At 42.1% G+C, this 11370-nt stretch overlaps 1 protein-coding gene across 1 annotated transcript; it reads right to left on the reverse strand.

Moving 5' to 3' along the window:
- Positions 1–328: 328 nt before the first annotated feature.
- LOC109205422 (alpha-mannosidase 2) lies at positions 329–7024 on the reverse strand. The gene is made up of 4 exons (XM_019368132.1): positions 6312–7024; positions 5599–5748; positions 5079–5111; positions 329–3663 (listed from the first exon to the last, which is right to left on the reverse strand). Exons 1-4 carry the CDS (start codon positions 6855–6857, stop codon positions 928–930), a joined length of 3465 nt encoding a protein of 1154 aa, XP_019223677.1. The 5' UTR covers positions 6858–7024; the 3' UTR covers positions 329–927.
- Positions 7025–11370: the final 4346 nt, after the last annotated feature.

Here is an 11370-nt window from a genome sequence, read left to right on the forward strand (position 1 = left end):
TAATAGCAGAAAAAGTGTATAATTTATGTATATATACATTCTATATGTTATATACAAAATTATATATATTTTTTGGCTGAATGTAAATAGTTTCTGACGCGTGTTAAAAGTGATAATACCCCTTAAGATTGTTGGTTTAAAATTTCATGACAAAATAAGTACTAATCTCTAAAAGCATCCCTGAGAATGAATATCTATGCACTTGCCGCCCCAAGGATTCATCAGTGCACTCGGAGGAAAATTCGACGAGCATTTATCTTAGAAGTTTGATGTTTATATGTTGAGTCCGTCTGCTACATATTTGTGTGAAGTGGAATATTGCCGAATCAATAAACAAGATGCGCTGATATTCTCAATATACATGATATCAAGTTCATGAAAGGTAAGCTAGAATGTAATTGAGAAACACAACATTTCCATCCCAGCATGCTGCCATTTACCTCCCTAAGGAATCCTTCTTAGACAATTGTGTTTCAAGACTCATTTAGACAACAAGCAATGCCATCATTAGCATAATAATAAAAAAACTTTGTATTCTAAACAACCTCAATTTCTATCCTATCTGATTCAAAATTACCTGAACATTCTAATCCCGCAAACTTGCACGCATTCCTGGAAGAGAAACATGTGCAATGCACTTCTCCTTTTATGTGATGAGATATACTGTCAACACCAGCAGCTTTGGTAAAGTTCTCTGCATATTTTCTGAAGTAGCTGTTACAGCAGGAAAACTTCCCAAGCCCTCAGGCTCAATTGGCAATGTCAAAAAACCCACTAGGCAAACTGTCAGAATTTCTACCTTCATCTTTTCAAATTACAGTAGATGATTCCAGTTATAATTTGGAAAAGGAGTTGCAGTGGTGGCCCTTGCACTAGCCCAGCCTAATTCAGCTTCAGTTGGGAAAAAGATATACAAGTGCTCTACCTTCACTGGTGGGGCCTTAGTTCCAATTTATAAGCCTGTATCTCCATTGGAGAAATGAGAACATGCCCGTCATGAGCTCCATCTCCAAAATGGTCACTGTAACCAAGCATCTCTGCATCGTCATGCAAAAGATTTAAAGAAGTAGCCTTTGCATTCAACACAGCTAGGCTCTTGAACATGTCAAACAGATTAACAGGCACATCAGCTACACTTGAACATTCTGACCTGCCCTTTCGACAGTAAGAAGAATCCCAATGACGTCTCTGAAAAACTAGGACAAATCTAGGCTCTTCAAGTTGTTGTTGGGCATACTTGAGAGGGCGAGGAACCCTGAAGTTGACAATATGCAAGTCACATGGTAAAGAAGCTGCCAGGGGAGAAAAGGACCTAGGGGGCGGCTGTACAGAGATTTCATCAGATTTCTTAGCAATGAATACATGAAGGGGATAGTTTAGGTGGGCACCAACCAAATGTGATAAGAGGGAAGGATGTAGAGGATGAGGACCTGTAGTGTGGTTTGCAGCTGCTGTAATATTAGACTCCAAAAGGATATGGAAAACAACATTCATTGCGCGGTTATCCATCACTGCTTGGCCTAGACCACGTCCATCATCCCTTACCAATCTCCTGTCAAGCATTATCTCCAACCATCCATCCTTGAGACTTGCAACACCCAAAGACTGCCGAGTGTGGACTGAGAAGCGATGTCCACTTGGTCCTTGCATAAATGCAAGGGAAGGCATTGGATAATAGTTGCCCTGTGTAGGGATCTTATCATAGGTTTCTCTACGGCTCATCTGGAATCCATTTAGATCAGAATGGAAAATCCTTTTGTTCTCGATATCAGTCTTGTACCTAACTATCAATTCCCTGTCATTGAATTCATGACCAAGAAGCTCAACATGATACTCCTTCTCAATAATGTGTTCCTGTATGGTATTATGACCATTATATATACGGGTACTGTGGGAAATTGGAGACTTGTCCCATGCTGTCATTGGGTAAGAATAGACCTCCTGTACCAAATGGCCCTCCGAGACAACCATTATCCCACCAGCTTGTATGATTGGCTCAGCCTCACCCTCCGGTTTGAACAGGTAGGCTCCCCCTGAGCTAGAGTACATATCAATTTCTTCATCTATAACATTTTGTCTACCATCACTATGGCTTACTTTCTGCAACAAGCCAAACTTGGTACTGAAGGTTACTGTCAGATGTTCATTCTGGATTGCTGCTTCATTGCTGTCCAACTTTGAGCAAGTGTATGGTGCAGGGCAGGAGAAATTTCCAGACGGCACTAATATTCTAAGTTGTGCAGGTATGGCCTTCTCACATCCAGCAAATCCATTAGCAACATAATACGTTTGCAATCCCATGGCAGGTACTGAAGCTTTCCAGTAGACACGATGTCTTCTCGAAAAAGTTTTTTCCTTATCATGTGACAACTCTGGAGATATCTGGCTTTTAATACATGTCCAGTTTGAGTCCAAGATTGTTACATCCGGCCTCTCAACAGTGACCATGACAACTTCATTTCTTGTCTGCTCTGATGGATTAAAAAGGACCACAGTTTGAACAGTTCCTTCACGAGCACTAATGACTTTAACCACTGGTTGGGCATCATATTTAGATCTCACCTGTGCTGGTTCAAACTGAGAAGGATGTTGGTCATTTTTCTCATGGCGGATCCCTAACAACACCTCAATAGCCTTAGACATAAAAATTTGAAGGTCTTGCAGAGCCATGTGCATCCGTGTCCCGTAGTCCTGCACCACATGGTCCTTGGCAGTACCAGTGACCCCATCATGATGCTGAAAAAGTGCCAAGTTCCTTCTCGCTGCAGTCAACTTGTAGGAAAATCCAGTAGGCAATTTTTCACACTGTGCTCTCTGGCAGTATCCTAATAGGAAAGCCATCAACATTTCGGCACTGCGAAGGTTATGCTCCAAAACACGATCAACTGCCTTGAAGAAAGGCCTGGAGACATAATAGCCACTCCAGTAATCCTGTTGCCTGTCAGCATAAGTGAAGAAATCACCTGACAGAGAAGGAAAACCTCCAATCTCACCAGAACCAATCTCATGCGGACGAGAATAGTTTATTCTTTCAGCCTCATCACGCAGCGTTCGGAAATAATCATCTAAAGTACCAAACTTTGCCTCTGCGTTCAAGCTAGGGTTAGAATTGATATAATCAAACAGCAGTTGGTAATTCCGAAACTGAGCTTCTGCTTCATCAACACTGACATATCGGAAATCATCACCGAGGGGAACAAGAAGTGTATTTGTTCGATATAGTGTTGATTTCTTTCTATACTGATCTAATAGTTTAAGTGCTCTTTCCTTCACATTTTCCGGGGTGGTCTCTTCAGGATTTTCTCCCCAAGGACATCGTTCATAGGGAAACCCATACATTCGAGCAAAGTCAAACTGACAACAAATTGCAGGCTCAGGCCCACAAGTATGTGGAATATCATAGGAATAAAATGGCATCATATGGACAAAAATATCAGTTCTTTCTTCAGCATCCCAGCTCTGCCGCCACACATATTCCAAATTCTGGTATAAAGCAAGTTCCTTCTTCAACTCATAATGAGTTCTCTGTATAAGCATGTTCTCGAAACCCATACGCCGCAAAAGATATGCCATAGTTGGTGAATAACCAAAAGGATCAATAGACCAAGAATTTTTAGGAATTACACCTATAGTCTCATTCAACCACATATTTCCTTCTGTAATCTGAACATGAATGCAAAAACCAAGATCTACATTAGCGAATATTGAAGAGAAGTACATAACAGAATGAGAAGCATATGAATAAGAGACCATCATGCATTAAGATGAAAACAGAATAAGCACCAAAACACGCAAAACAAGGATGGGAGAAAAACTACTTTATCCAATCGGTAGATCTAATTTAAATCAAGATAGGTTGGCAAAGAAATTTGCAACAATCTCGCAGACTAACTAGAGTTAAATGACATCAAATCTTTTTTTGATTGTTAGTCAAACGACAAAATATCTACGTAATGTGAAACTTTCACAATGCGGAAATCCCGCATGTGTACCCATATACCAAATAGATTCAGTTGACCTTTAATAATTAATACCCCCTTTAGGTTAATAATCTCAAATAGTGAAATCGATTTAACAAATTTCCACGCAAGATAATTCCAGTTACAGCCAATATTTAATAACTCTAGACGAAATTTCCTATAACATATTTACTAGAGAAATATATTGGATGAATTTTAAGATTTAGCTATGACTCTTTTATATATAAGACGTGATCTTTTGATAGTTATATGAAGTAAAATATACCAGTTCTAATGAAATAGGATGTGGCCTTTATGAGTGTTAGATATCTCAGTGATTTTCTCAAGATAGCTAATTATCAATCACAGGAGTACCAAATTCAGCATGCTCACACTATTCTTTTCAAAATGCATCTAATGACTACTAATTAGAAGCTTTTTACAGTTCCTAATATTACTTCCTCCGGTCCACAATAAGTGACCAATTTGCTTTTGGCACACCCATTAAGGAAATACTAAATTCTAGACGAAAATAGTTAGAGTGACTAAACTACCCTTCATTAAATGTTGCACCATAGTTATAGTAGTACTTACTTCTCTTCTTAAATGTGAGGAGTATATGACTTTTTAGGAATACGTACATAAGGGTATTTTTGGAAAAACAAATTGAATTTTTTCTTCATTATATAAATGGACACTTATTTTGGACCAAAATAAAAAAGCAAATTGGTCACTTATTGTGGACCGGAGGGAGTATTAATCATTTGAGAGTTACCTGAAATACCAAAGCATAACGACATAAACCACTTACTCCATGTGTCAAGTATTCCAACAATCAGCATTCACCACAAGGTCCACAACAACATTGAAGACAAATCTAGAATTATACTTAGAGGACAAAAACCACCATAGCACTTCCCTAAATTAAAGATATTCTCGGTTTCTAATAGTGTTCTAATCTGTCATAATTACAAATCATAAGCAAATTCCACAACTACAACCAAAAGGAAGATACAATCTCCTCTTTTTCATTTATAGATACAATCATTACTGCATGATACAGCAAATTTGCATAGATATCTAAGGCAGTGAAGATTAAAAGAAAAGCATCTTGCTTACCTGTTCAATGATTGCGAAGTAATGTGAATTAGCCTGCAAAAAAAGGAAAAGATGAAAGGCCGTAAGTCAACCGTAATGACATAAGATTGCCAAAAGCTCCATTTCCTAATGCTGTTTACAGGATTATTCAAAACAAACTTGAATCCTTCAAAAGCAATTTAATATCTGTATTTGAACGAATTTTTCTAATAATTATGGCATTTCCTTTTAAATATTTGAACCAATATATGCACTGAAAAGCTATTTATCACTGCAATTACACTTGAATTGCATTACAGGAAGAATCATGACTCCCTCAGAATAAGTTGTCATATTAAAACCATGGAAACTTGTTCTTTGAACCGCAAGCTTGACCTGATTTTACCAGGTCCTGAATATATTCATGCTCAGAAAGAACTATCAAAAATAACCAACAAGAGAGAGAAAATCAATGATTTTCAAGCATCAACTTCAGAATTCATTTGGCCGTAAAACTAATGTTCTACTGTTTCAAAGCTATGTGACGCTCATGGAGGTTTACCTCATCATTCATCACCCAACCACCTCCAACAATTTCTAGCTGCCCATTCCTCACTAGATTGGTGAATGCCTCTTTCTTTTCATCTGTTGCATCCCTCCACCATCTCTCCAGATAGGACATCTCTTCCCATATAAATTTCCGGCGAGAGTCCTAGAAGGAACAGAATTAAACAACCAAAAAGTTATTCAGTAATTCAACAGCTATGATAAACAATGAACAACAACTACCGCTACTAATATGCCTCAATGCCAAACTAGTTAAGGCATGTTATATGACATACCATTCTGCTCCATTTGGGCCAGTTTCATTCCAACATTAATAAAGGGGTTCTTGAAAACTATGATTGTCTAAGCACACACTTAAATCGGCTCAATTAAAACGATCAGATAAACAGGGAAAATCAAATCTCATTTCAAACCAAATGATAAAAGACCATCACATAACTGCATATAACCACCATACACTAAAATGTCTAATGAGTTTAAGTCCTATGCACTGACGGTGTAAAATATATTTACACAATCCGGTACTTAAAAGGTAACTGCAAGTAACGCTAGTTAACACCATTGATTGGTAACATAGAACAAATGGTAAATAACCTCTTATAACAGGTTAAATTACACAAATGGTGTAAAAAATTAATTATATTGTCGATGCATATAACTTAAATCCATGCCTGATTACTCTTAAACTAAACTTGACACTGAAATTACCTTTGGAAGCGTTTCAACAAGGGTATCAAGGATGTGCTTGGACTGTCTATCATAATATTCCTCAACCGTAAGCTTCCAACCAGGATCGTTATGTGAATGTGGGACCACAAATATTTTCAGTTTCTCAGAATCCCACTCGTCCCCTTTGTAAGTCACCTTCCAGCCCTGCTTCCAGGCCCCACCATCTTCATCCTTAAACTGAATCTTATCATACAAACCTTTAGTAGTAATATCAACAACCGCACCCGAAACGGCGTCGCTTCCTGGAGATTTACGGTAACTGGGCTTTCTGGGCCGAGGAAATCGGGCTCGGGCAGCCCGGAAATGGGATGAGAGAAGGGGTTTAGGAACTCCGAAGCTGTAGATGATGAGAAGGAAGACGAAGATGGAGAAAGAGAGTCCAATGGTGAAGAAGTTTGAGCGGAGGAAGTCTCTGAGGGCGGTTCGTTTGCGAGATTTACGAGGTTGTCGGGAAGGAGATGGTTTGGTGGTGGGGAGGAGTGAATGGGCCCACCCAGCTCCGCCGCGGCGGGAGGAGAAGGCCATGCTAAAGGGCGGTGATCGGAGGCGGTGGACTCAGATCTGCTGAGTAATGATCGGAGAGTATCGGAACTACTGAGTACTCCAGTGTGATGGGAAGGAAGACTTGCGCTATTTTTTCACCTAAAGTAGGAAAATTTTGATATTTCTCATTTGACAACGATCACATACCGATCCAGTGTTTAATTAATTAAGTTGAAACTGTCTTAAAATAATGACACTACAACTATTTTTACCTTGATAAGATAATTTCATTACCTTAATTACTCAAATGCTTTTAGAATATTCTTAACTGTAAACAACAATTGCTGTGAGATTTCATTATTGTTTTGTTATTTTTACAATGACTAGCAATTCACCGTAATAAATTTTACTTTATGTGTTGAACGAGTTATCCAAAATGACCAAAATAAAGTTGGTTTCATCCTTCTACTTTTTATTTGGTTAAAGGCGGATGTAAAAAGGTAATTTTTTCTAGTATATACGTACTACAATACGTTATATGAATTTCAGTAATTATTAATTTTGTAATATTACGATGTATGCATTACACATGTTATATAATTTTGTTCGCAAATCAAATGATTTCTAGTGGGTTATTTGGTTGTCATGCTAGTTACATAGGGATCCCCGCTTCTCCCTCTCACATCGGTATGATGAGCCCATGCGAAAATTACAATACATAAATTGTTTATGCAGTAAATTAAAAAAAAAGTTATATGTAATTTGTAAGACAAGTAACTAATAATGAAGGGATTGTTAGTGTTACTGTTTGGCTCAAAAGTTAGCAATATACTTTGTAAGCTAGAAAACAATCAAAAATAAGAAAAGGGTAAATCGTAATCAAATATAATAAACCTAGAGATGCAAAGATGATATTATTGTTGTAGATCTAGTATTGCAAAGGGATAATATGAACTTAACAAGATATGTTCGTTTGAGGTAGAGATAGAGAGAGAAAGACAGAAAAATGAGAGAGTTGTATTAGATCAGAATCCTCTTTTACAATGTGAAGGTCTCCTTTATATAATAAGAGACCTTCCTCGAAAGAATCAAAAAATTACAAAGACAGGTCACGTCTCCTAGTGAAGACACCGAGTCCTAAACGATGTCGCTTTTGTCCCCGCGTCCGAGTCGTACCCGCTACGTTAGTCGGCGTACACTCACTGAGCGTACCCTCTGGCGTAGGGATGCTGACGATCAAATTTGACCCCATACAGTTAGTCCCTCCGCTCGTTGGAGACGCATTCGGTGGGCGTCTTCGATGGGCGGAAATGCGAACCTCGGCTTAGGAGAATTCGACCTCGACCAGGGGCGGCAATATGAATGAGGTGAAATATATGACGTTGTAGAGCCACTGACGCGTGGCTTCCTTTTTGGAATGACGTCATCGCCTGTATGCGTCATTATTATATTTGCCCCCGAGGCGGTTCAGAGGGTGATGTGACATTTTGGTTTACCGCGCACGTTTTGAATCATGACTCTTCGATTTCTGCGCAACTTATCCCTATAAGTAGGAGAGAGGTTCGATTCGATTAACCTTTCAAGCCTTCAGAAAGCATTTTTCGATTTACTCCTTTGTCTTCCTTTCCTGTAACCGTTATTTCGTGAGGGACTCTCCCACTTCTGTTGAAACCACACTTCCTATCGTCGGTGCTTCTTTCTTACGTAATATAATCATGGCAAAACGTGGATAGAGTAGTAAAAAGGTTAAAGATAATGCCCCGTCTAGGGTTCCGCCATCTTCCGGCGGTGAAAGGAAAAAGGCGGAGAAGGCCATTGTTCCTCTCAGTGTAGACAACGTCCTTCCGAAGGAGATGCATGTTCGCAAGGAGTTTCCAACTAAAAGCCCAGACCTTCCCTGGGAGCACAGCGCTTTATTGCAATCCCACTTAGATGATCTTCGAGAGACGCACCATATTCCGGATCATGTGGAAATGGTTCCGGCCGGGACGGACTATGCCAATGTGCACCGGCCTGGATACTGCACATTCTATGAGTACCCGTTATTGATCGATTACAATCTTCCAATCTACCCTCTGACGGAGGAGCTTTGCCATTTTTACAATGTGTGTCCGGCTCAGCTCACTCCTTACACCTTGAAGGTGTGCCGTATTATGACCACTTATGCGGCCAGGGCTGAGTGCAGCGTCTCGGCCCACCACCTCTTGAAGTTATTCAGCCCTGGTCACTTGAGGGGTACCATGCTGCAGTTAAAAAGTCGTGGTACAAGGGGCTTGGTTGTTAAAGCCGATGATAAGCCCAACCGCCGCTTTTGGCGTAAATATTTCTACATCAGGACGGAGCACCTGGTGTCAAATCCCGAAGGGTTCCCGGAAAGATGGAATCCAGAACGTAAGTATTTCTACTCGTAGAATTCAGGACTGCTTGCGCTTTTGACCATACGACCATTGTAATTTCTTTGCTTTTTTCCTTTTTTTTATATGCGCAGCGAGGGCTTCTCCACCCCTATCTACTGATGACATTAAATCATGGGTGGAAAGAATAATACCTTATGCGAAGGAATGCCGTACCTGGGCTGCATTTCTTCAACAGTACGGCCCGTCAGGTAATTCTTTTGCTACGATTTGGGAGTTCCCTACGTTCTTGTTACCTAACTTATTCGCATTGGCAGGTCGGAGCGCCCCTAAGAAGAAGAAGAAGAAGAAGAAGAACGTCGTCACCTCACCTGGGGCGGGGACTGACTCTGAAGATGGATACATACCCTGTGGCTCGCCCAGTGATGGCGCTGCGGAGGTTCCTCAACCGCTGCCCGTGGCGGCGTCCACGAGGGAAGCGACTCCTTTAATGCCATCTCCACAGGCTGTGGAGGAAACTTCTGAGAGCGAGGAGCCACCGGAAAGGAAAAGACGCCGGTTGATAACCGGCAAGGGGATAGCCACAGAAGACGAGGGGGCGAGTGAGCCGCGTCGGGAGTCAAGGCCAGTTTTTATGGCAGATGCCATCCGTTCCGGGAGGTCGCTCCCCAAGGGGGAGCGCTTCTCGACGCCAGCCCAACACGCATTCCGGAGAGCGGCTCGTCGGCTGCCGTTGGAGAAGCGGGCGACGATACCGAGAGGGTGGGCCCTGAGGCCGCCCAGGCCGATGCAGATGTGTTAACGCGGGGTTCGGCCCGTGTGGGGATGACGGCAGGTAGATCCAACCGCCGAATTCTGATCCTAGGAGGGTATAACCTGTTGCAACACAACGAGCAGGCCGCAGCAGATATGACCCTGCTATGTGCGGCCGGAGCGTGAAATGTTAAAAGGGGTTAGCGACGGGGAACTATCCCGGAGGGTTGCCGGTGCGGCCTTGCAGGTATTTTTCGATTTTCTTCATGCACCGTAAAGTAAATTTTGATGCATACTGACTTGCCTTTCCTCTTTTTCCTCTTCTTTAGACTCTCATCTTGGAGATAGAGAGGGGGCGGCGAGCGCAAAGGAAGGCAGCCACCTTTAACAAGGTGGTAAAGAAATATCGGCAGTGCCGCGTCAAGCATCAGGCGCTGGCGGACCTACTCAAGCAGGACCCGAAATTTCGGGTTTTCCGTGAGGGTTTGGAGCAGTCTGAGGCCCAGCTAAAACGGAGGGTGGCCGAGCTGGAGCAGATCGACGAGCAGCTGATGACCGCCCTGGCTCAGAACATTGAGCTGGAGACTCTTCTCCAGTCTAAGGAAGAAGAGTTAGAGGTTGGCCGTGGGGTAGCGGCGGAAGCTGCTGATTTGCGGATCAAGGTTTCTGCTATGACTACCGAACTCGATGCCAAGGCGGCTGAGATTGAAGTCCTTAAGCGGACTGCTGCACCAGGTCCTGATGAGGATGCGCATCGTGAGGCGCATGATATGTGGGTGTACGCCGAGGCCAGATTGGTCGTATTCGAGGAGTTCTTAGCTGCGGGTCGAGCTACTGAGGCGGAGGTTCAGGAGCAACGACGCATAGCCCGTGTCGCCCGTGAAACTTGTGGGTATAGTTCTGATTCCCCAGAACGGGCAGGTTATAACTCCGAAGACGTCAACCATCTAGAATCTGGCTCTTGGATCTCTGCGGCCTATCAGGGCGAGGACGGCGGCGGACGAGATGGCGGTCCGACGGGGGGCGGTGAACAGAATGGTGAAGCCTCTTAGGACTTGTATTCATTTTGTTTTGCTGTTTTTAGAGACGTAAATGGGTCCTTTTGTACATGTATGTTTGGATGATAATGGAAGTTATACTTTTGCTGTTATTTTTTTCTTTTGGTACCTTTTATTTTCGGCCTTAATATTGTTGATGGCCTTAACCGTGTGCGCAACTTCGACTATCGTTGAGTTACTCGCTGTCATAGTCGAGCTGGGTCGACTTATCAGCGTCGATGGGCTTAGCCATTATAACGTTGATGGCCTTAGCCATGTGCGTAACTTCGACTGTCGTCGAGTTATTTGCTATCGTAGTCGAGCTGAGTCGACTTATCGACGTCGATGGCCTTAGCCATTATACCGTTGATGGCCTTAGCCATGTGCGTAACTTCGACTGTTGTCGAGTTA

The sequence above is a fragment of the Nicotiana attenuata genome, unplaced genomic scaffold (assembly GCF_001879085.1).
Source record: "Nicotiana attenuata strain UT unplaced genomic scaffold, NIATTr2, whole genome shotgun sequence".
NCBI classification, from domain to species: Eukaryota; Viridiplantae; Streptophyta; class Magnoliopsida; order Solanales; family Solanaceae; genus Nicotiana; species Nicotiana attenuata.